This window comes from Pteropus medius, unplaced genomic scaffold (assembly GCF_902729225.1).
Source record: "Pteropus medius unplaced genomic scaffold, Ma_sr-lr_union100, whole genome shotgun sequence".
Classification (NCBI taxonomy): Eukaryota; Metazoa; Chordata; class Mammalia; order Chiroptera; family Pteropodidae; genus Pteropus; species Pteropus medius.
The window spans coordinates 1794495-1819184 of NW_024346667.1; the positions used below are offsets into that span (position 1 = coordinate 1794495).

Below are 24690 nucleotides of genomic sequence, written 5' to 3' on the forward strand. Positions count from 1 at the left end.
ACTCCTTACTGATTTCCTTAACAGTTCACTCAATAATTCCTTACTAAGTGCCAAGAGAAGAGACAATGTAATATTTTCAATAGTTTTATATTAATTTTTGCAAGGAGGCAAAATCTAGTGAACATTTATGCTGTCAATAGCTATTTTACAATCCCCAATTAGAAAAACTTACAGAAAACCTTAAGCATTAAGCATAATATTTGGTAAAAGGAAGGCCCTCGATAAATGTGAATATGATTGGAACAAAAGAGTTAGGAAGAGAAAGCCAGATGGATTTCGAAAGATAGGCAGAGATCATACAGACTCATCTATTTTTTGCAATTGTATGAAATTATCCATAGACTTCATTTATTTATTCATTAATTTATTTATTCAACAGTTATTTATTGAACACTTATTAGGTACACAACACTGCTGATGAGCTTTGGAGGAAATAAAAGTAAACTTAACACAGGTTCTGCCTCTAAACTGAATTTGATCTATAGAAGATATCAGATTTGTATCTATACATTTAATCCACGCTGACATATGCTAGAGAGAGAGAGAGAGAGAGAGAGAGAGAGAAGTAAATAAAATGCTAAGGAAACAGAGAGGTGGGGAAAATTTCACCTCCAACTGGGTAGCCAAGAGGGTTCAAGAAGTTGGCGCCATGTAAACCAGTGGTGAAATCTGATAGTACTGGAAAGTATGGAGATGAGAAGAAATGGCATTCTTTCAAGAGAACCGGCATGACTAGCCATCATCAGAGCAGATGTCAAGGCATGTGGATGGTTTGACTTGGCTGCAGCTCAGGTTATAGGGAACCATAAGCTATGTGCCAGATGTAGCCTGCAGGTACTCCACCCTCTTCCTGCCCTCTGTGCTCTCCTGTTTCCTGGGGAGCTAGAAGGCTGAGAACTACATTTCCCAGACTCCCTTGCCAGCTGGCTTGCTCTTAGGTCCTGCCAAGGAGATTGGAAGGCAGGAGGAAGAGGGAAGCTATTGTACTTCTGGTTCAGGCAGGTCACTGTGGGCTCCAGAAGTGTTGGCAGTGGTTTCAGCGGACTCCGAAGGAGGGAGGAGGATCCCGAGTTCCTGCTCAGTGCCAGTGCGGGTGATTTCCCCAGCAGAAATGAGACAGCTCCAGCAGCAGCAGAGCTCTGGGTAAGCCCCTCCCACTCCTCCAGTTTCCCCAACTTTTTTTTTTTTTTCGGTACATCAACGTTATTGAAGTATAACTTACCTATGATAAATTACATCTGTTTAAAGTGTATGATTTGGTGAGTTTTGACGGACGTGATGGAGGTATGTAGCTACGTAACCACTCGTTCTAGCCTGGTGGTATTCGAAATGTTGAACATTTTTATTTCCCCCCAACGTTTCCTCACGCCCTTTTGTAGTCAATCCCTCCTTCTCTCCCTGACCCCTGATCTGTTTTTCTTTTTATAATCCTTTATGAGAGTTTTTCAGCATTGGTTTAACTGACCTTTGGGGTTGGAAAACACTCTGTCGTGAGGGGGATGTCCCGTGAATTACAGGCTGTGTAGCAGCATTCTCGCTCTCTACCCACTAAATGCCAAGAGGATCACCCCCTCCCCAGCTGTTTCTTTCACCCCACTATGCTCATCTTGAGAATCATCTGGGATGTTGTATGTATCAATAGTTCACTCCCTGTCATCGCTGAGTAGTTTTCCATGGTATGGACATAGCACATTTTTGCTCAGCCATTCACAAGCTAATGAACACTGGGAGTTATTTCCAGTGTTTGGCTATTGTGAATAAAGACGGTATGAACATTTGTGGGCAAGTATTTTTGAGGGCCATTTTAATTTCTCTTGGATAAATACCAAGAAGTTCATTGCTGAGTCTATATGCTTAAGTACATGCAACTATATAAAAAACTGCCAAACTCTTTGCGTGTGTATATGGCGGATGGAGTGGGGAGAGGCAAAAAACCACATCACATTAGTCATTCTCAAAACAACTTCTAAGTTTACAGTATGATACTGTCAACCAGATCCCCGTCATCATCTTGCATGACTTCTGTGAGGCAAGAGTCCGACTTCTTTCTTTTGCATGTGGAAATCCAGTTTTTCCAACACTATTTCTTGAAGAGATTATCCTTCCCCATTGTGTAGTCTTGGCACCTTGTCTCAGATCATATGACCATACATATGAGTGTTTATTTCTGGGTTCCCTATTCTGTTTCATAGATGTATATATTATATATCTTTTTTATGTATAAGTACCATACTGTTCTGATTATGGTAGCCTTGTAAAATATTTTGAAATCAGGAAGTGTGAGGCCTCTAGCTTTGTTCTTCTTTCTCACGGTTGTTTTGGCTACTCAGGATCCTTTGAGATTCCATATGAAATTTCGTATTGTTTTTTCTATTTCTGTAAAAATGCTGTTGAGATTTTGACAGGGATTGCACTGAATCTTTAGATTACTTTGGGTAGTACGAACATTTTAACACTAGTCTTCCAATCGACAAACATGGGATGCAGATCCATTTATTTGCATCCGTTAAATTTATTTCAGCAACATCTCATGGTTTTTAGTTTTCATTTCCTTAGTTATGTTTATTCCTAAATATTTTATTCTTTTTGATGCTATTGTCAATGAGAATGTTTAAATTTCCTTTCCAGGTTGTTCATTATTAGTGCATACAAAAGCACACTAATGATGTGTTTATGTGTTGATTTTGTCAAATGCTTTTTCTGCAGCAGTTAAGATGATCATGTTATTTTTATCCTTTGTTCTATTAATGTGGTATATCACATGCTGAGCTCTATGAACGATTTCAAGTTCATTTTATATATGGTGCAAGTAAAGGTTTTGTGTTCATTTTTCCCCCAGCATCTTTGTAATGAATTTCTTGTATTAAATTCCCTTATTTTGAAATACCTAGGGCAATTGCCATTTTCCTGACTGGTCTCACTGAATACAAGCAGCATGGTCGGAAAGGCAGGCTCTACTGAAACTGAAGAGGAATTGGAATGCAGGGCTCGCGTGTCCTGACTTTATGTAACATACATGGATTATATTATGTTTGTGCTTAAGACGTACTTGCTTAGATAAGCTCCTGAAAAATATACGATGTCAGTTTCCTTATCAGTAAAAGATGATAAAAATACTTTTTTTTGGTAGCCTGTAATGAGACTTACGTACACACACACACATGAATATCATTATCAATAATATCATCAATCTACCCAATCAATACAGTAAGCTTCACTTACTGCAGGTTCAAGTACATGCTATTCCAGATAATATACAGCTATTATTGTATTTCAGATATTTACCAAGAACCTTAATTCCTTTCCCATTAAGCCTTTTGGCTTCCTTCTTTGTCCATGAGTGTGCTGGGGGACAAGGGGCGTCCTTTCTTTCTCTGGCTACTACCCGACTGTGTCTGTAATGCTCTAGTTCTTTCTTGTTATTGGATGTGGGTCGATGCATCAACATATCATAGGGAGCTCATTCGCCATGTGACAGCCTCATCCCTACTGCTTACACAAGTGTCACCCTGTTACAGGATAGTCCAACACAAGAGCCAGAAGAAACTAGAGAACAAGGCTCGATGGAAACACTGAGCCTAGTTTAAAGGTCAAGCCGCAGACCGCAGTCCAGCGGGGACTCTTACTTTCCTCTGGAAGGAGTTGGGGACGAGAGGACAGATAAGAAACACACTTTCTTACATATACATTTTCAAAAACAAAGAAGCATTCACAATACAATCTGCTAAAATGTAAGTCGTCAAGAAGAGCGTAGCAAATTATAAGGTGAATAAACAGCTCAGTGCTGAACTGGAGACTAAACGCTGCCGTGAGCACATCTTGGTCTCTCTTCAGGCACCATTTTACATCCGCCTGTTCTATTACCACCATCGATTTAAGGTCTTTACTACAGTTGTCATTTCTGACCATTCTGACCCTCCGGCTTCCCCAGAAAACACACAAAGAAGCCTGTTCTTAAAGCTTCGAGACTGCAAGTCATTCGTGTAGAAGAACCCCCGGTTGCCCACACCTCCTCCATCCAATCCACGCTGCATAATTTACCTTTGGCAGGTTCGAGAATAGGTCATGACCTGGTGCTCTAGGGGATGGGGTCAGGAGGGGAGGGCGGCAAGTGGTGGCACAACTAAGCCCTCAAAAACTGAAAGACTCACTCTTAGCTAAAGAAAAGAGGCCCAATGTTTTGACCCAGAGTATGAGTTGATATCCTGACCATAAATTACTGAAATTAACCTAGATGGATGTGTTTACATGCCTTCCTGGAAAACTTAATGATTTCTATCTAAAGCATATAGTAGCAAGAGCAGTGGTCCAGGCATGCCTGTTATAAACGCGTAACCGAATCCCTTCCTCTGGCTCCAGAATGCAATGTCCAACTCTTTGTGTTTAGAACATAAAAAACAGAATTTGTAATCAATATTTGGACATGCAGTGGGAATTCTGTGCCATGAGTTTAGGGTGAGAATAAAGGAGATACAAATGAGGCAAGCCGTTCGACAAGGTGAGGGGACATGAAAGGGCAAAGGGAATAACGGGGGACATTCCGCTGGCCAGACGTTCGTCCTCCATTCTGCCCCTTGGTGACAGAAGCCACTCTTCTAGTCTTCTAGAAGAAGCGTCTTCTTCCACTTCGTTGCATAAGCAAGTGGATAAAGCTAGAAGAGCCTTAGTGTTTACTTCCTCACTCACTTGGTCAATCAAATAATGTTATGGATAGAAAGCATCTAGCCCAGTTTCTGGTTTAGAGAAACACTTAATAAAACAGCCTGTAACGGTGATAATGATAAAGCTGCTGTTTATATCGTTCACAGCTAGGTGAACTCAACCCACCCACCTTATAAGTGAGATGGCAGATGAGAGACTGTGCCTGAAAAAATATTCTATAAAGTAATAACTTAATTTTATATCTGGGAAATGCCAAAATGTAAATCATTTTTTTTTAAAATGCTGGCTCTGAAGTTCAACAAAATCTTTCTGACAGGTGGGGATCCAGGAAAGGTAGCAGTGATTCTCAAGAAAAAGGTTGTTGAGGGAATGTGGGTTAAATAAAACCCTCGTGGGAAGGGGTAAGACTTTTATGTTTATTAAAAGAGAGTATGGCATTTTTCTAAAAAACAGTTTGAGAATATGCCCACAAAGGAGAAATAAACGGTTGGAAAGCATCATTGGGAGTTAGAAGACCTAATCTCAACACTGACTTGATAAGCACTGTACTTGTGACCAGTAGGTACCCTGTGTTCCCTTTCTGCTCTCAGAGGCAGGGACTGATTTTGCACAGATGGCACCAAAGCTTCATCCCCAATGCTATTCTGGGGTAGTGGCACAGGTTTTCAAACTCTGGTTTTAGAAAGAGTCATGGAGGAAGTCTGATAAGAATGACGGTTCTCTGCTCGCCCCTGAAAACTGTGATTTAGTCAACCTGGGGTGGGCCCCAGGGGTCTGCATTGCAATTACAGCCCAGCAGAGATTCAGACCACACTCGAGAAAGTCCAGTGTGTTCGTAAGAACCTGGGCTTTGGCGAGAGTGACAACGGCTCTCATCCCAGCCCACCAGTTACTCAAGGCGTGACTTTTGACGAGGTTCATGGACTGCCCTCCACTTCAATTTCTTGTATGTAAAAGAGTGATAATAATTGTAAAAGTTAAAATACATAGAGGAAGCTCTCTGCAAGATGCTTGGCACACGGTATATATTTAATAAGCCTGAATTCCCTCTACCTCTTTCTTTGTAGAAAACTGGAGAGAACGTTTTTCAAATGCTTATAATGGACCCGGCACTTCCCTAAGAAGTTTTCATTACATCGAATCACATGAGGTGATGACTTCCACTTTACAGATGAAGAAATCGGGGCATGGAGAGGTTGAGTGACTTGCCCAAGCCAATGCAGGCAGCAGGTGGCAGGGGCTGGGCCTTGACTTAGTTCTGCTGCTGAGAACTTACGTGATTTTCGGGGGTATAAATTAGGGACAGGAATTTCAGGACCTCTCTCTGCTGTCCAATAAAGATCCACCCTTCGCTTCCCAGTGCCCTCACCATTCGATCATATCCCCTGACACCTCATCAGTTGAAGACGATACTCATACTCAGTGGGGACAGACATCTACAAGTGTGATTTGGCTGCACGGTCTGTCATTTTACTGTAGGGCATAAGTGCTGGGAATACATTGTACCTAAAATCAGGGCCTGCCTCACTTGTAGGGTTATCTTTCTAGATATCAGGGAGCCTTTAAGTCCATTAGAGAAATAAAATGATATATACATTTGTTTTGAGAGCTGTACCCTCTCTGATGCACTAAGCTGGAACCATGGTTTCATTTCCAGGAGTAATCAGTCGAGAGTCATGACCGAAAACCTCGAGCCTCCCTGCAGAAACAGGCTACCTCCAGTGATGCAATCGATGGTACTGAGTCATACGTCTGTGTGCAGGCATGCATGCGGGCCATAAAAACGTGCAGATGTCTATGCGTGTAAAAGTACTGCCTGAGGCGCATACACACGCTCCATGTGCCCACATGATATGCAGGTATGAGCGCGTGTATATGCAAGTGTTTGTGAATTTAGGTAAGTGCATGAGTGTTCTTGGCATACATATGTGTATACACACGTGTGCTTTCCATATGTGCATGCATGTGTGCATGCCCACTCATGCAAGGGTTTGTTTATCCCATCGCATGAGTTTTTCTCAACTTCTTAACAGTGAAGACATGCTTTTAAATCCACTGTGTTCCAAATACACTTTTCTAACTAACTCCATATTTAAATAGCAGTTGCAGTATTATTAAGGTATTATTTTTGCTTAAAAAAAATCATTCCACTGTTGTTGCGCAGCAGGCGTTTAAGTGCAGCCAATTCTTTCTTGTGCCGACAGCTCTGATTGAGGCATAAATCTTTATATAAGTGAATGATTTGTTTGACAAAAAAATTTTTGATGGAACTTTAGTCTATAAGTCTACTAATTGTTCCTCCCTGCTGTGAACATTAGTTAATACTGAGCATATCAATTGTGTATGTTGTCGTGCTTAATAGGCACACACACAGTTGCACTGCATGATTTTACTAAGAGGTATTATTTTAATGAGACCTCAAAAAACAATCCACGACAGTGATTGTCCCAAAGATATCGGTGCATATGAAAAGAGCATTGTTGCCCTGAAATTGTCCCTAAATTTGGGGTTGTAGAGCTGTGGTGAATTGTAGGGAACATCTCTTGAACTTCAGGGGGCTGCCAGACTCCGGTCTAGCCAACTGTCACCATAAGGGAATGAGGCTCAGGACTTCCACTCCTTCCAATCTTTTTACTAGAAATTCAGGTTTGCATGCAAAACCTCGCCATATTTGAATGTTGGCCCCCAGCCGAATACCAGAAGAAGTATTCTCAGGGCCAAACCCTACTCGTTTGTAGACAGAAGGGGTCACGTGTGACATCAATTTGCTACCTCCGCCTAGAGAATTCCTAAGAGTCCCCAGAGATCTAATTCTGCATGGCTCTGGATGACAAGCCAAGGCCCTGGGGATTGGTGGTGGTGGTGCGTGCACGTGCTCGTGTGCGTGCATGGATGTGAGCATGTGTGTGCAGGGAATCTGGCTCGATCCTCACCCTGGAGTCCATGGGAAGTCTCCAGAGTGAGGAGGAAGGAGTGTCCCTCCCATCCGGCATTCTCAGACTTCTCCAGACAAGTGGAGTGTGACCTAACTGATCACCACCGCAGCTGTGTCCTGGATGGAGCTGGGGAGGAGATTTTGGCTAAATCACTTAACCACAATATATTTTCTTTTCTCCGGAAGTTTCTCTGCAAATTTTTCTCTCAAAGGGAGGAAGGAAGTGCAGTGAGGACCACCCCATAAGAAGCTGATGAGTTACATACTTCGTATGTTAAAAAGTCTCCTAGTGGATTTTCTACATGGGAGTGTGAGATTCAATTGCTGCAAACATGGAGGTTTGTATCAAATGGGCACTTCCAAAATTTTTGCTCCAAACTGTCCCCTGAGGTTAAACTTATAAATACACAAAGAACATCAAGGCCTAGCAAATCAAGAAATTATTCGTTCCTCAACAGATCATTTGTCTGGAAGTCTGTATGCACTAAGATTACTGATGAGGTGGCTGTCTGTGGAATACAACCAAGAGACAGCCATGTATGGGAAGACATAATGTGACTTTCTAGGAACCGATACTAATGGGTTGTTGATTGATTGATGGGCTGCCTAGTGATGATGCTGATAACCCGAGAGATTTCTCTGTAAATGGTGTTATAAGGACTGTCACTATTTTAGATGAGGTCACGGTAGCGAAGATTGCAGCTTATAACTCAGTAGTACTCGAATGATCAATTAGTGGGAAATATAAATAATGACGAGTGAGCGTGCAGTTCTGGCCCAGGAAGTAAAGTAAATGTGATCATCGAAGACGAGCGAGGTAATGCCGATTTTCATCCCCACAGACAAATGGTTCAGGATACACCCCAGAGCTCACAGGCCTTGGAATCTATCTGAGATGGGTGCTGTGTAGATATCTTTATATCAAGACACTTCAGTTGCACCGGTCAGTACCTGACATGTGTCTGTTCGGTGTGTGCTCTCATGGGGAGAGGTGCGTGCAGTGGGGACAGAGGTAACAGTTAGGATTTATCGAGTGCCAGGCTCTGAGCCAGCAGCTCTTATTTATATCGATTCATTTCACCTTCGTGACAAACCTGTGAGGTGGATTTTACCTGGATGATTTTAAAGACGAGGAAACTAAGGCTCAGGGAGGTTAAGTGAGTTGGTTACTAATTCAGTGGTCAGCCAGGGTTTAAGCCCAGATCCGTCCAGGGTCCGAGCCATCCCGTTTCCCCAAGCCTGAGCTATCTCTCAGTTGGGTCACGTCCACTCATCGTGGGTTTATGTTAGGTGAGTGCCTTAACTAACTGAAGAGCTTCATGTCAGCTGCACTGGTTTCTGGGTTGTTGATTTTATGATATTTCCAGGGCGTCTGCAGAAACCGATGCGCAGTCAGGCGTGAGAGCTTTCTCCCTCACATCTCGCTTTGCTGCCGTTCCCACCACTTTCTCTCTCTCTGCACTTATTTTTAATCCCCTGTTTTTGCTGTGCACTGCGATATCAATGGTGATAAATAATAAATCATCAATCGATTTCTACAAAGCATTAGACTCCCACCTTCCTCACGATGAGGGAACAGTTTAGCATCTATGCTCCTGTCGCATGCGGGTAAAGCCACAGTGTCATCCCAGAGGAGCGGGCTCTAGGGAAGCTAGTCTGCTGGCACCTAGGAAGTATATATAGATAGATATACTTTTTTTGCCCCTTTACATTAGCGGACAAAATGCAGATGTAGATTGCAATACAGTCTCTTCCACTTCTAACTACTGCTCTTGTTGGTTTCCTTACAAATTTGGCATATTCAGTTGTTCAACTGATTATTGAGTGTAACTGTATGCCACAGACTGTATTGAGTTTTGGAACACGAAGGTGAAAAGCCACAGTCCAAATTCTGTAAGGACCTTTAAGTTCTGTGGGGGTGACAGATGCTGTCTCAAGATCAAGAAATCATAACAGAGATAACTGAAAGGAGACAGTCGTAGGAGAAGGCGCCCCAGATTCTGCTGGGAGCGGCAGAGAAGACACCTCAGGGAGCATGGCAGAAGGGTATGTGTAGTTGGCCGGTGGAGGGAGAAGTGTCAAGGGCAGCGTATCTGGAACCAGGAGTGGCTGAGAAATGCTTCTGTGGAAAGTGCCAAGTGGGAGCGGTGAGAAATCGGGGAGAGATAGGCAGAGGTCCAATGCTTAATGAGTTGTTTAGAATAGCCAGCTGGAGTTCGGTAATGAAAATGTCTTGAGCAAAACAGCGAACTAAGACCAGATTTCTATAGACGATTATATTCAGGAAGCAAGATCAGGACAGACTAGAGAACGGTAAGACTCGAGATGGGGGCAGTGAAACGGCAGCCATGGCAAAAATCAAGAGATGAGAAGGTCTCGGATGATAGCATCTGGCAGAGGGGAATGGCAGAGGGAGACAGACTTAAAAGGCAGAATGAACGTGGCTTGGTAATTGTTTTACCGCCGAGAGCAACAGAGTGGAGAGGATGTAGGGTAACCACTGTTATTGCCTGGAGCACTGGGAAATAATTTCACTGTAAAAACTGAAGTCACTAACTTATAAAGCAAAATTATACACCAGTACACTGAAAATATAATGCGAATGTGGCATGCAATAAGGAAACGCTCTTAAAAGTTTGGTACCAGTCACATTTTCTAAAGCCAAGTATGCCTTACAAGGCCATAATTTTCACTATAAGAAAAAACACATTTTGGGGGAGGCATGTGAGATGCTAATAAAAAATGTGTGCTGAATTAGTGGATTAATTCTTCAATGGCAAGTCAGCTGATCCTTTTAGTTTTTCCTTATTTTTAAATGTAATTTTTAAAATTAAGTTAATTTGTAAAATTAACTTAATTTTTAAAAATTTCATAAGAACATAGTTTAACGAGACAAATAGTATTTTATCTTTTACTTTATCTCTTAATTATACTATGGGAATTTTCACTCTGCTGTATTTTTAAATTTCCAAGAACTCTTCTTCATTTTCTGACAATTTCTATCATCCGTTTCTATCCCGTGGATGCGCTATTGTCTCATATCTCTGTAAGGAGACAGGTAGGTGATGGCTCATAGACTTCTGTGTTCTGAATTATCTTGGTTTCTTTGGAGTTTACTTTTATTTGTTATGTCCCCTCTCAGATTTAGTGGCTTCTTGCAACTGTCTAGCCATTCTTGCTTTCCTCACGTTTACAAAGGAGGCGCTCGGATTAAACGTGCACGGGTGGGGCTTGCCAGCCGAGGAGGGAATCTCGTACGGGCCTATGGCAACCACTGGATGGCTCAGGATGGGGGCGGGGAATCTGGGGGCCTTTTAAATGCTCATCACAGTCATTCGCCCAATTGTCTTTTGAGCACCATTCTTTACTGCATCCTCCCTGGGCATCGTGCCTTATATCCCGAGGCTCCGCAGAGCTCCAAGCGTAAAACCACTTTGGCTTCTCCCCGAGGAGGAACCCAGATTTCAGCTTTCTCCACCTCACTAAGAGAATTTCTACACGTCTGTCTTCCAAAATGCGCTGACGTATTGTCCGTTGTCATCTCTTCTCCGCTCTTAGTGTCCATGTTGGTTTTTATCTTTTAAAAGGTTGGCGGGACTTGGTTAGGTAGCGGAGATAAACACGTGGATTCAATCTGCCGCGTGTAGCTGGAAATCTTCAGTTGCCTCTACATGGTTCCTTTACCAAGACGGCCAATCCCGATGCCCTTGAGTCTTCAATCACCTGAAATGGGCACGTTTTAATTCAGTTTTCAACTCTGTCCTGTTAGAATGAGTTGTACTGTGAGCTGCTCAGGCATTCCTTTGGTAGGGAACCAGTTTAACATGTGGTCCAGCATCAGAAAGACAACTGAGCTAGGGCAGAATCTCGATTTGTCTCCTTTTGTTTGGGATAAATATTGCTGTTTGTTTCTATTGCATAAGAATGCTATGAAGACAGAACGAGATATCATCAGTGAATTATGTTTTGAGATCATAGGAAGAATCATCGATCGGCGAATCGGTGTATTTCTCTCTACTAGTACAAGAGATTTATTTGATGACTATGGAAATGAAAGTGCAGAGAAGGTAAGCGACTGGCCCAGGGGAGCACAGCAAATTGGGGGCCAAATCAGGACTATGGGCCAAATTTCCTGCCTCTGGCTAGTGTGTTTCCATGATATCATCTATCTGTAAGTAGCTCTAGTAATGTTCTGATAGTTACTTTTTTTTTTTTCCTGACACTGAATTTTATTTCTGAACTATTTTGACTTTCAGAGCCAATTCTTGTGTCATCCAAAAGGCATTCTCAGCTTTTCCTGCTTTCTTAGTCTCTGAATGATGGAACTTCTCCACAATTTGCTTTAGAATTGAAATGCGAAGAGAAACTCTATCTTATTTATACTCCATGCTCCTCAAGCACTGAAAAAGTGCTGACCTGCCAACTGTGTTTCCTGGCATCAGCTGCCACCTCCCTGCTGAGATCCATGTTCAGTGTGACAGTGTCTGGTAAAATGCATGTCTGCTGAACAGCCCTTTCCTCAGCTAACTCGGGGACCAGCTGCCTAGCCATGACACGTCCCCAAAGCAAGACAGCATTGGGAGAGATTTATCAAACTAAAGATGGTGTTATCAACCAGTCACTGAGGACAGGAGACAATCTCCCAGAAATGGATGGACTCAGTCTGTTGGCTGAGTTTGTTTCAGGAAGACAAGTTCCTTCCAAGAGGATAGTGTGTGTCATGTCCAGGCTGAGAGCTCCGAATGGCAATACATCTGTGGTCTAAATCGATTAACTCTCCCCCAGGCTGTGTGTGAGTCTGTGGATCCTCAATACTTCCTGTCAGAGGCACCAGACATACAAGACCAGAAAACCCCAGGAGTCTGGCCCCATGTGGGCTTTCTTGGAGTGACAAGTGTTTTTAATCCAGGAGGAATGTCATCATGGAAAACCGGGCAGCTTGTGAATTGGATAGCTGCCATCTGGGTCACTTGATGATCAAGGCATGTACTTATTGCAAAGATCTTTGCTTTTCGAACAGCTGTCCCTCTGCTGAAGCTGTCATTTGAGCTGGTGAGCTAGAGGGCTCAGAAACAAGGAGGTCACATTGCTCCAGGGACCTGGTACATTACGAGACACGGAGAGACACGGAGCTGACTGTGGGGAGCAATGTCACAGTCGGCAAATGCTTCATTTTGTAGAGGAGTTGTCCACTGTGGCTTAACGATTTCCTGAAGGGGAGGTGACAGTGTGGTCTAAAATCTAAAGGCCTGGCTGGTTTTATTGTCCGCCACATGGGACTTCGCTCACAGATCAAAGCCGTCATTCTCGCCGGGGCTAATGTGAATTTTATGGGCACCAGGGGAGACCATTCTCATCGCTGGTTCCAGATGGTGTATTTATCCACAGTCAAAGAGTCGCTGCTTTGCCCTTTCAGACTTTGATGCAAGTCCAAAAAGCAGACGTGGCCATTCGCTCTTGCCCTCCCTCATAAACACCGGGATGCTTTATCTAGACGTGTTTATTTCTGGACACACCAGTATATTCTGCAGTTTCATAAAACCTGGAGATGGCTGCTTTGCGCGTGTAGCAAAGTGTAGTTGCACACTTGAAACAGAAATGTGATATTCGTGCCAACTTTCTCTTTTTCTCTCACTTGTCCAGATTCAGGGGTTCGAAACAGGGTTCCCCGGAAAAGTTCCCATACACATTCTTTCTCGTTTCCGCAGTTCAGACTGTGGTCAGAGCAAGTCCAGGGGCATTCATGACTTTTGACTCTCGGCGTCCCGAATGCTTCATTGACTACCCCCTAAACAATAAGCAAAGAACTTAAAAAGTGTGAGAGTGAATGTCATTTCTGGCCTGATTTTAGAGGAATGTGTCTTTAGCAATGAAGAACCCCCAGAGAGGTTTATCCTGCATTCCTCAAATGAGAGAGCGCGGATGATCCCAGACACACAGTCTCCGAATGAACTCTCTGGAAGTCTTTCCCCAAATTAGCCTGTAATGCGTGTCCCTGGAGCCCTCCTGCTGATTGCAGGGGTGGCTGTTAACGATGTGTTTTTCTTTCTGAAAATGACTTTTTTTCTGGGTTGCTGTTTTAACTGTGCTGAGAAAATTATTTTTGCCTCATGAGTGCATTTTGAAGAATATGAGCATATATATTTTTTTTTCACCACCAAAGGCTGACCTATCTCTAGATCCTTTGCAAAGGAACCATACATAGTTCAGTTACCATACGAGCTAAGAACATGTCCTCTGGCGAAGATGATGAAGACGCTCAGGAGCCCGTTCCTCCGTACAATCATGGGCCTCTTCCCACCTCTGTTTCTAGTGAGGAGATGTGGGCAGCCTCCCCAACTCCCCCACCCCCGCTCCCTGCCCACTGCCGGATGTCCAATGGGTACGAAGGGGAACCTGTTCTGTGACCTGTTCTTGACCCCCATGGCCCATTTTGAGGCAATAAAAAGGAGAGAGGGAGAGAAAGGTGGAGAAACTGGTGACGAGATTGGCTGTGGAGAGTACGGTCATGCTGAATCTCACCCCTCTAGCCAAAATGGTAGGAAGGGGCTCTATCCCATGCTCACGCCCAGAGTGGGGTTATAGCAAGGGAACCCCTGAGGGGATTCTGGAAGATGTTCCCTGTTGGTGAGACTTAGGGAGAACTGACCCAACCCTTAGAAAAGTGAAAACAGACCGTGGTCTCAGGTCTCCTTCCTGCCCGGGATCTGGAAATGAATGGCCTGGGTGGGGTCAGAGGCCAGAGGCATAGAAGGAACCAACCATCCTTTTTAAAAATTTTCCTGGGAAAAGACTATACTGGAGAGGCCTGTCAGGGCAGGTGATGTGTGACTGTCCCAGGGCTGGCCACGTGAGACAGCGCAAGTTCCTGCTGGAATTTTCATCCAGGGCCAGGGGAATATTAGACCCACTCAACTCAGCTGTGCCCAGGCAGTTAAGATAAAGATGCATGTTGAATACGACACAAATCACGTTTTGCTCAACATGTTAGATACACTGTGTTTCCCCCAAGGATCAGAGTTGACAGCAAGTTAGCAAAGGAGGTTTCTCAGAGGAATCCCATGCCACGTTTCATTTCAACTGGCCGAGTTTTAGCAGTAACTCATTTGTAGTGCTTTCTTCTGTAAAAATCTGAAGACCAGGTCTTCTCCTGGCCGAACATTTTATGCCATGGGCGCCTCAGAATGTACTGTGGCAGATGTGAAACACCTTGATTCTGCCCATCTCCAGGTCTCTCTCCAGCTCCAAGCTCCCTCCACCCTCCACTTTCCACCCCAGTGGGCTGACGGTTGGGTCCTTCTAGTTTGAGGTGAAGGAGTGGCAAGTGGGTAATGACCTGGAGGCACGCTAGAGAGATCGCAGTGTAGTGGTTCAATAAAGGAGATGGATGCTGACATCGACAACTTCCATGAATAATAAAGGGGAGCTTTCCGGCCCTTCCGAGGAGACATGGAGTGGCACTGAATGTTTTTGGGGACGGGTGAGAGAGTCTTCCCTTTTGCGTCTTTCTCTAGCCCCTCTCCGGAGTCTCCAAGCACCCAGGGATTTTGTTTAGCTGTGTTTTCCTTTGTTCCTAAGGAATTTTTTTCCCTGCTGAAGCAAACTCAACCATCGGCAGTCAGAAGGCAAAGGATGTTTTTGGTGGAATCAGGCAGGCAGGCAGATAAGGGCTGGTGAGTGACATCTGGGCATTCTTACAAATGACCCCGTGCACTAAGACAGAGGAGAAACACTGTGCGATTTGGGGCTGCCATGTGAGGTTATAAAAAGTGGAATGTCAGAAGTATTCAAGGTATACATACATAAAGGATGTCTTTCTCCCAAATGTCAGACTTGCAACGAGTTTGGATTCTTTTGCTGTAAAAACGCTTCTCTTTTAAAAAAACTTTCCTGCGAGCTGAAGATGATCCTTTAAAGTCAGATGTTCTCATCTTCCCTCTGAAGGCAACCTGTCCTACACTTTCCCCCTGCAGTGCGGAGATGACTTTTACATGCGTTTGATCGACTGTACACCGACATTCTTTGCCAGGAAAGGAAGAACAGAGATACAGATGAATGAGAATTCAAGTCGGAACTACTCAAGCATTTGATCTTTCAGAGATTCAGAAAACATGGAGGAAAAGAATAAATAAATGAAATGGGAAGGGAGCGAACAGCTGTGTTCCTTTCCTCCCCTCGTCCGTCCTTTGAGTGTAGCGGGGTTCAGCATGGGGCTCTGGACCCAGGGACTCCTTTGATTCCAGCTCCACCCGTCACTAGCTTACGACCTTGGGTCAGTTACTTTAATCTCTCTGTGCCTTCGCTTCTGCGTCAGTAAAATGGGGATAAAAATAATATGTGCCTCATAGAGTTGTTGTGAGCTGATTATTTTATATATGTGTGTGTACGTATATATATGTGTGTATGTATGTATGTATGTGTATCTACGTGTGTGTATATATGTATATACATATATACATACATATATATATCTATACACATACATATATATATTTGGCTTTAAAGGTTGTCTGGTGGATAATTGGTGTTACCCATTTGCTAGCTACTGTTATATCCTCATTTTCTAGTAATTTTCTGGGTCTGTAGAGATGTGAGGTGGGAAAAGGTAATGTAAAGAAAAGTTAGGTTTAACCTTCAGTGGGTTATTTATTTGTGATCTGTAGCAATATTATTCCAACTACCCTTATTTCTATGATGTTGATGAGAACTTGAGTCTTTCCACTCATTTATTCATACATCTGTTCATTTATTGATTATTTGAGTTAGGGCACAAGGCCATTTACAAACCTGTAGAGAGCAGAGAATTTTCCCCTTAAGGAACCTACAGCCATATGGTTAATGGTATGAACCATTAACATCTAATCAGAATGATTATGTTTGATTTATTCTGTTAAATCCCCATAAGTAAAACGAGTCACAAATAAATGGTCTAGGAAAAACATTTTGCGAGAAAAATTCAGTTTCTGTACCATGAGACTGGTACCTCTAGCTGTATGCACACATGCCATGAGTCTTCACTCTACAGATGCGGTCTCATACTTCCCGTGTCTCCGTCTTCACCAAAACCTTCTCGAAATTACCTTCTGTTGTAGACAGAAGCTCCCTGCTTCAAGCTTATAGTAAACACTTTTACCCCAAGTCACTCAATAAACACCTACCGAATGCCTGCTATGACCTAAACCCTCTGAGTCTATTTTAGGCAAAAACAGTTTAGGGATTATAAATTATATGGATACTGACTATAATTTTCAATTGCATTTTTGGATGTCTTTTAACCCACAAACTATGCCTGTTCATTTGCCATCTGGCCTTTACTGAGGTGTCTGAAGCATGCAGCCACTTTTCAAAATAAGAAATCTAACAGAGGGTACGATGTCTCTTGAATATTAAAAAATTATATTACGGCAAGGAAAATGATGGATTTTTGACTTGGTTCTTCTCACGGGCTCAGAAAGGCTCATACCTTCAAGGTTTTTGAACTGCTAGCAACATTTTCATCAGGCCCTCCAATATGCTCACGTAGGCCACTAATGGCGACATAGCTGAAGGTAACCAAAGATATCCAATAACTGGAAATACTATGGGACAATCTTGAACTCTGAAGAGAGAACTTATTCTTTGAGCTGAGTCTGCCGCTTACTCTTCTGGGTCACAGTTTTCTCATGGTAAAAACAATAATTCGTCACGGTTACGATTAAACGAACTTTAAGGTTCTTCTATCCCTAAATTACGAGGATTCTCAATGAGTTCTTTCACCAGCCACGCACGGCTCCTGAGCACTCGAACTGTGGCTAAGTCCGGACTGAGATGTGCTGCACGTGAAACATACACACCAGATTTTGAAGAGTTACTACAAAAAAATGTAAACTATATTGGCTATATTGGGTTAAAAACATTACTAAAATGAATTTCACCCGCTTTTTTCTTTTAGAGTGGCTAGAGAAAATTTAAAATTGCTTTGTGGCTTGTGTTATATTAATATCGGACAGCAACACTCGAAAGAAGGTCTTGAAATCTTTCTTTAAGGACTTTTAATGTTGAATGGTCAATGTTTCCATATCGTGGTCCTCATACTCTTATCTGCCAAAAAGTAATAGCCCTGGCCTGGGCAGGTACTTACTAAGTTCGTCTTGGAGTTACTTTCTACGCGGGCCTGACGTTCGACCCCTATGTCTCAACTATATCAGAACAAATGATCAGGAAATGCCCCAAAATGTCGAAAGCGATTATTTCTGGGTAGCGGAGTACTGAGTAATTTTTGAATTAAAACAAATTTTTTGTCTTCATCTTTCAGTCTTTCAATGAGGACCACTATGTTTCTTCATCAGAAAAATGCATATCTTTAAATTTCGGCATGAATGATTTTATAAATTCTATAAACGTCACCAACGTGTAAAAACTTAAAAGAAAATATCTCAGAATGCTTTAATCTGCATGTCTATATTTTCTATATCAAATAGGTTACTTCTACCAAGGGAAAAATACACCTTATTTAGAAATTGTAGTATCTACCCACCCTTTAAACCTTAAACCTAAATTAATTTGCATGATGATTTTCTTAGAACTGCCGAAGTTGTCATCTCTACTGTATTAGACCGAAGAGTAAATACTTTAGGTTTTAGCTTCAATTATGATGCTAATCACAGCTATTTTAGTATTTTTATAACTACCATCAAACAGAGCAGTATTTAGAGTCTATGCAGGAGGGGCGAAGAAACCCGAGAGGTATTTTAATGTGCTACTGTGTGCAGGGGTTTAGGTTGTACTGGGAAAACGCTCATCTAAAGGGGGGCCACTTACACCTGCATGCAGTCCAGGCAGCACACTCAGGAGGGGGTGCACACACACACACACACACACTCACACACACGCACACACACTCTCAAACGAGTAAGGGGTGCTGTGCCCTGTCCCATTCCCGCTAAGCATCGCCTGCAGTTGCTTTTCTCACCTGCCCTCTACTCTCAGAGGCCAGACTCACTACCTCACCTGCTTCAGGTACCCTGGGGTGCACACAGAGCTGTGGTGTGTGTGTGGAAAAGGCCAGGCACAAAGCCAGGTATGCTGTCTGCTCTGCTGGCTCTGGAAAGAGCTGGGCTTCTAAAGGCCGGTCAGGTATGTTTGTTTAGCCGGGTGATGCTTTTTTTTTTTTCTTGAAGGAAAGGGTCTTTTTCCAATTCCCATGAGGCAACAGCCCTTTTGAAATATGGCACTTTTAAGCAGTGCAGCACTTACTGTTGGTAGAAAAGATGGCTTCTCCCTCCTGCGTGGTGAGGTCTGCATCCTGGACTACCTGCAAGGCGCCCACAGTCCGGACGGCAGGGTCCAAAGTGACTGAACTTTCATTTACGGTCGTGTCGCTTGCGCCTGTGATCTGGTTGGTTGGTGGACCCCCCAGGGATCCCTCGAAGTCGGTGGGCAAGTCATCCATGCAGTCGGCATTGGGCTGGCAAGGGCAGAAAAGGACCCATGTTACTCCATTGTCAAGTTAGAGATAAAATGTCTATGGCCTAAACATCGTGTCTTGATGGAAAACCAAGTTCTTTAGCGTTTTCTTCCTGAACCACTTTAAAAATATATCACATATAGTTCCGTAGTTAACATGAAAACATCTCCCCAAATTTCCTTTGCAAAAGTTACATTTAGATCTGGACGTAGGTTTTAATTCCAGGAGTAGCAATATCCATACATTAATATAATTACGTAGGGGGCATCACATGGCATTTATTTATAATAATATAATGATAGCCCTTCCTTATATAGAGTATTTACTCTTCATTTAGAAAGTAGCTGACAGCCTGATAGCTACCCTCAAAGACCCAGGCATTGTCTGCAAATATACTGATGACATGAGAAGGGGACAGAATCTGACTCATTGTGAATTGTTTATCAGAGATATACGCATACACAGACACAGACACACAGACACACACACAGACACACACACACACAAGACACACAGACACAGACACACATACACACAAAAGTATAGAGTGAGGCTATTTCGTTGTTAAACATAGCCAAAAACGAGCTATAGAATATAGTCCTACTTACTTAGCATACAACCGATCACACATTCATCAAATCCTCTAAATTAAAATCTTAGACTCACAAACTAGAGCAAGACCATCTAGTGTAATTAGCCACTAATTGCAGGACTTTTCCCCCCAATGTCTCAATGGCTCCATTCGAATCCCGCAGAAATGGGAGCTCTCTGCTTTGCCAGGCTGCCTGTGTCGGCCAGCTGTGTTAGACTAGTCCATCACTGGGCAACGTGGCGAGCTTTACTCTCTGGTCTTAGTTCTGCTGTTTGAAGCAATATTGAATATATTTCTACCTCTTCCACGAACAGCTTTTTATTTTTTAATTTTTAGTTTTTCAATCTTTTTTTTCTATTTCAAAGGAGTCGGTTTAATTCTAGGCAGTGCCGAATTCAGGACAGAACAGACTGAAGAACACACTTTGGCAGGATTCTGAGTTGGGCGACCTCACAGCTAAGGTTGAAATGGCCAAGTGAGAAGAATAAAAGAGATGAGCCACTGAATGATGATGATGATGATGATGATGACGATGATGATGACGATGATGATGATGATGATTTAATTTTTACCAATGTTTATTCTTAAATGTACGAGACAGTTGCCAAGACAACACTTCATTCTAGCTATATGGGGCAACAGATGTTACGGCAGGGAATCCAGATGTTAAAACAGGCCTGGAATTAAGGATCACCATCGCCCCAAGCACAAGGAACGGTTCACTTTTGCCCGATTTCTCAATTCCGCCTGTGGCCGGGGGCCTTCCCTGCAGCCTTCGCTTCTAGCCCCCTGAGCTGCTTCTGTTCCTCTTTTCGCTTCTGTCTGAAGGCCTTATCTTCCTCGTCCATCTCGTTGGCCTGCTTCTTGGGCTGCTTCAGGGGCTTCTTCTTGCCACCTTTGCAGCCGGATGAGGTGCCTGCCACCTCTTCCCCAAACCCTGCCACCGGAAGCCTGCAAGTAGCTTTTTAAATGACTGTTATACCTCTACCCAAATTCATAAACATTATTTTAAAAAGGTGGTGGTGGAGAGATATGAACTTGAAAAATACTCATAGCTCTTAATTATTCTTTTTGTTCTGCCCTGAACATCGCCATGGCCTTGAGTGACGATGATGAAACGGTTTTGCACTCTCCGTGGATGAAGATCAGGGTGGGCAGGGGTCGGTGGGATTCTGGGTCGACGTGACTGAATTCATGCCACAGGGACTACACAGTCTTCGAAGTTCATTGAAAGAGAAAATATACAACTTACGGAGTAACGGAGAGCACGAAGCGGGAGATTCAAAGCGCTGGCCTCTTGCCTTAGTTTTCTACTCTTAACCAGTCTCCCGAGTGCCACAGCTGGCTTTCCAAGTCAGCTGGAAATGCCATCCTCCCACAGAACCCTCAAATTCAGCTCGCTCCCCTTTTCTCGGTATTCCCTTTTCTTTTTGCCTTCTTCGTCTCTATGGAGAGTGAGTCGATTCACTGAAACTCAGGTTGTTGAAAGTCGCTTCACCGAATGAGTAGTTCTGTTATGAACACTTCTCGTCCCATTACTGGTCTCCCAATCTCCCTACAGTTTCCTACCCAGTATATTCCATTCTCCACTTTCTCATCAGAGCACTCTTTTTTAAAAAAACAAACAAAAAGCACAGGCTCTTTTCTCCTAGAGTATGAACCACGAGCTAAGCAGTAATGCAAAACAGGCCCTGTACAGTCTCGCCCCAGCCTCCTCCTCCTGCCCGCAGCCTTGGGAACACACGGACTGTCGTATACTCTCCATCTCGGAGCTCTCGCTCCTGCTGTCCCTTTACTCAGGATGGCAACTGCCTCAAATGTCCTCCTCCCCTTTCCCATCCCAAGGTCTCAAAGTCGCCCTCCCGGTGATCTCCTAATCACTCCTCAATTCCCAGGCCCAACGTCACCTTTTCTAAGTAGTGTCCCCTCTCGCTCCATTCCCACTTGTCCCACGCTGTTATGCGCCTGGGTTAGTGTCTGTGTCACTCCCCTAGTCCATAAGCTATTTTAAAATCACAGTTTTACTGAGATACAATTGATGCGTTCGTTTAAGGTATACCACATAATGATTTGATGTATGTGTATGTTGCAAAATGATTACTGCAATAAGTTTAGTTAACGTCCTTCACCTTGTGTAGTAGTGACACATTTCTTTTCTTGTGATGAGAACTTTTAAGAGCTACGCTCGTAGCAACTTTTTAATATATGATACAGTGCTGTCAACTACAGTCACCGTGCTATACATGACATCCCCAGATCCTATTTACCTTATAATTGGAAGTCTGTATCTTTTGACCACTGTCACCCACTTTGCTCACACCTCACCCTCTGCCTCTGGCGACCACGGAACTAACCTCCCCTTCGAGTTATTCTTTACTAAGTGCTCCCACGTGTATGCTAGATGCCTGTGTTCATAAACTTCAGTTTGATTTTCTTTTGTTAACCTGTCTTTTATGAATCTAATTCATAGGCCCCAGTTGGAGAACCTAGGATGGTGGAAAGAAAAATATTTTTTTTCCCTCTCCTACAGTATATAAAGATGCCTCTAAGCAAAATTCACTGTGCGTAGGGTATCAGGGAGGAAAAGGTTTCACATGGGGATACCGAGGGTTGGTCGTTCAGCCATTAGCATCTAAATGCAATCGACATATGTGATGACAATTGATATGCTGTCAAGATGTGTTTGCTTGTTGATATTGTACCTTTGTTTCTTTTTCTTAAAATAATTTTATTAATTCTGATGCAGGGTGTTCAATTTTATCTGTGGCCTAGTAACAATAGTATTATATCTTTAACAGAGCAGGGAGGAGGAGAGAGAATGAGCTCTGTGAGACTGTGATGAATAATTCAGCTTACATATAATATTTAATATATCAACCTCGCTGAATCTTGCGGTTTATATCCACTCTAAATGGTTCATCAAATAGAATATTTTGAAAAGAAACTCAGTTTATATACCTCTAAGAGAAATTACAGTTATAATGTTTAGTAAAAGATGTCAAATACCATCTGCAAATCAACACGATATAGGTATTTAAATTCAGGTTAGCATGGGGAAACTGCTTAAATAAATCAGCTGCCAAATAGTTAGGGATTTGTAAATATATCAGCTACACAAGATTTTCTACATACAATAGTCATCCTATTCATACCTGAATAATAGTGATGGTACCTTATAGGCATATTCACTGAAACCTGTGTTCTCCCATCCTATGAAGACACACCCAGGCCTGACTGGATAGAAAAGAGGGTGAAGCCCTATAATGTAGTTAATGGGATGAAAACACCTCTAACAGTAAAGGACTCATCCCCTTCGCCCCCTGCCTTCGAGTATTTTATTTCTCTTGGCAAAATATAATGAAAAAAGATACCCACTGTAATGGGAATTTTGTGGTCCCTGAGTTATGCTTTCATTCTTTAGTTCATTCTAGAGAAATGTACGTACAAAATGAAAACATCTCCAGCTCTTAGCTTTCAACTTCTATTTATTTGCTTTATAGTACCGGCAAGAACAAGAGATACTCAGTTAAAAACAACAAAAGCAAAAACAGAGAAAAAAGCATTACCACTTGTATTTGGACTATCTCGTGAATCGGGATTACAACCCAGTCATTTGTGGGTGTCATTCAAAGGAGGACCAGGGCGAATTTCAAAAATACATTTCTGAGACTGGCAGCCTTCCAACTCTGATGGGTGACGATGTCATGGACCTTTATTGAGCACTTAGCATATGTAAGAAATAGAGATGAAGGACCGATGGGCACCAATTGTCAGAGAGAGAGAGAGAGAGAGAGAGCGAGCGAGCGAGAGAGCGACAGGCTCTTTGAAACTTTTCTTGGTTAAGAAGAAATGGAGTTTTGGGAGTTTAGGAAAACCATAAAACAATTCCTTAAGCTACATAAAAAAGGCTTCAGGTAGCTATAGAAAGTGATCGTTAGTTGACAAGGCTGTGAGCTTGTCTAATGACATAGAAAGTTCTAAGAATGGAGTTAAAACTTTATCTCTTTGGTATAATTTAGGCATGGTGCTACCCAGTGACGAAGGACAGAGTGGAGCAACATCCAAAATTCCTGCCAGATCCAGACTTCAGTTATCATCCTCGAGGACAAAAACAGAAAAGCCTCGGGAAGGCACAGAGAGAAGCCATATGCCTCGGGGCTTCGTGAGAAGCAGCATATTACGAAGGCATGCATTCTTCACGGAGGATGTTCTGTTCTCTGGGGTGAGCTCGGATGTGTGTCACATTCTTGTTCAGCTGGCCTTTAAGAATTCTTGGCAAAATCGAAAAGATGCTACCGATGTTTTTCTGGAAGTCAAGTGTGCTCAGCAAAATCCTATCCAGACTGGATAGGCATTGACTGGCCAGAAGGCCCCACTACTGAAGGTTATGTTCTCAGTTTTGGAAAGAAGCCAAGTGGCCATCCAATAATTTTACTTTAAAAGCAATTAATAACTGTATTCTCGACTCATTTACAAGTAGCTTCTGGAGAAGTTGTACATCCCCAGGAAAAGTCTGGAGTCAAATATGATTTTGTGCAAAATTTGGTTTCATTGTCCTGACTGAGCAGCATTGGGATCAACGTTTAGAGCTTTGAAAATAGCCCGAGCAAAATGAATTAGGTCAGATGATGTGACTGTCTACTTTTAATCGTGAGTACGTATTCTAAATATTTTGGAGACCAAAGACACATATACACATGTGCAAGGACACACACACACACACACACACATCCCCTCCCTTGTATGAACCAGTTATAACCAGAAATGCAGAAAGTGCAAATACTGAACTCATTTTCTAAATCACCAGTATCTGGTAGAGATGCTGGGTTTTTACTAATGGTTCGTGGTCACAGGAATTGGTTTTCTCTTCGAATACATTATGCGTTTACAGCTGCGGTCTGAAAATCTAATGCACGGCCGTTCAAAATCTAGCTCAAAGGTATAGTCACACAAGTTGATTTGTGTCCGGTCTATCGACCATGAAAATCCGCATACAGCTGGTCTGCAGGCAGCTGGGACAGGGGAGAAAATTCATCCAGTGCATGACATCAGAAA

The 24690-nt window shown here is 42.9% G+C and overlaps 1 protein-coding gene and 1 long non-coding RNA gene across 3 annotated transcripts in view; one reads left to right on the plus strand and one right to left on the minus strand.

Annotated features, from left to right (window-relative positions):
* Nucleotides 1-24690, minus strand: part of RNF150 (ring finger protein 150) — a 181170-nt gene that overhangs the window by 14664 nt on the left and 141816 nt on the right. Inside the window, exons 6-7 of one of the 2 annotated variants that reach the window (XM_039875832.1) lie at nucleotides 18833-19043; nucleotides 16348-17409 (exon numbers count right to left, since the gene is read on the minus strand). In XM_039875832.1, coding sequence (XP_039731766.1) covers nucleotides 17303-17409; nucleotides 18833-19043 — 318 coding nt within the window. In that variant the 3' untranslated portion in view covers nucleotides 16348-17302. Of the gene's footprint in view, nucleotides 1-16347; nucleotides 17410-18832; nucleotides 19044-24690 lie in introns of those variants that run through there. The other variant, XM_039875831.1, reaches the window with a different exon arrangement.
* On the plus strand, nucleotides 940-15941 carry LOC120613234 (uncharacterized). Its single transcript, XR_005655623.1, has 5 exons — nucleotides 940-1143; nucleotides 5730-5812; nucleotides 7784-7935; nucleotides 11521-11664; nucleotides 11854-15941. It is a non-coding gene; the product is annotated as an uncharacterized LOC120613234 (long non-coding RNA).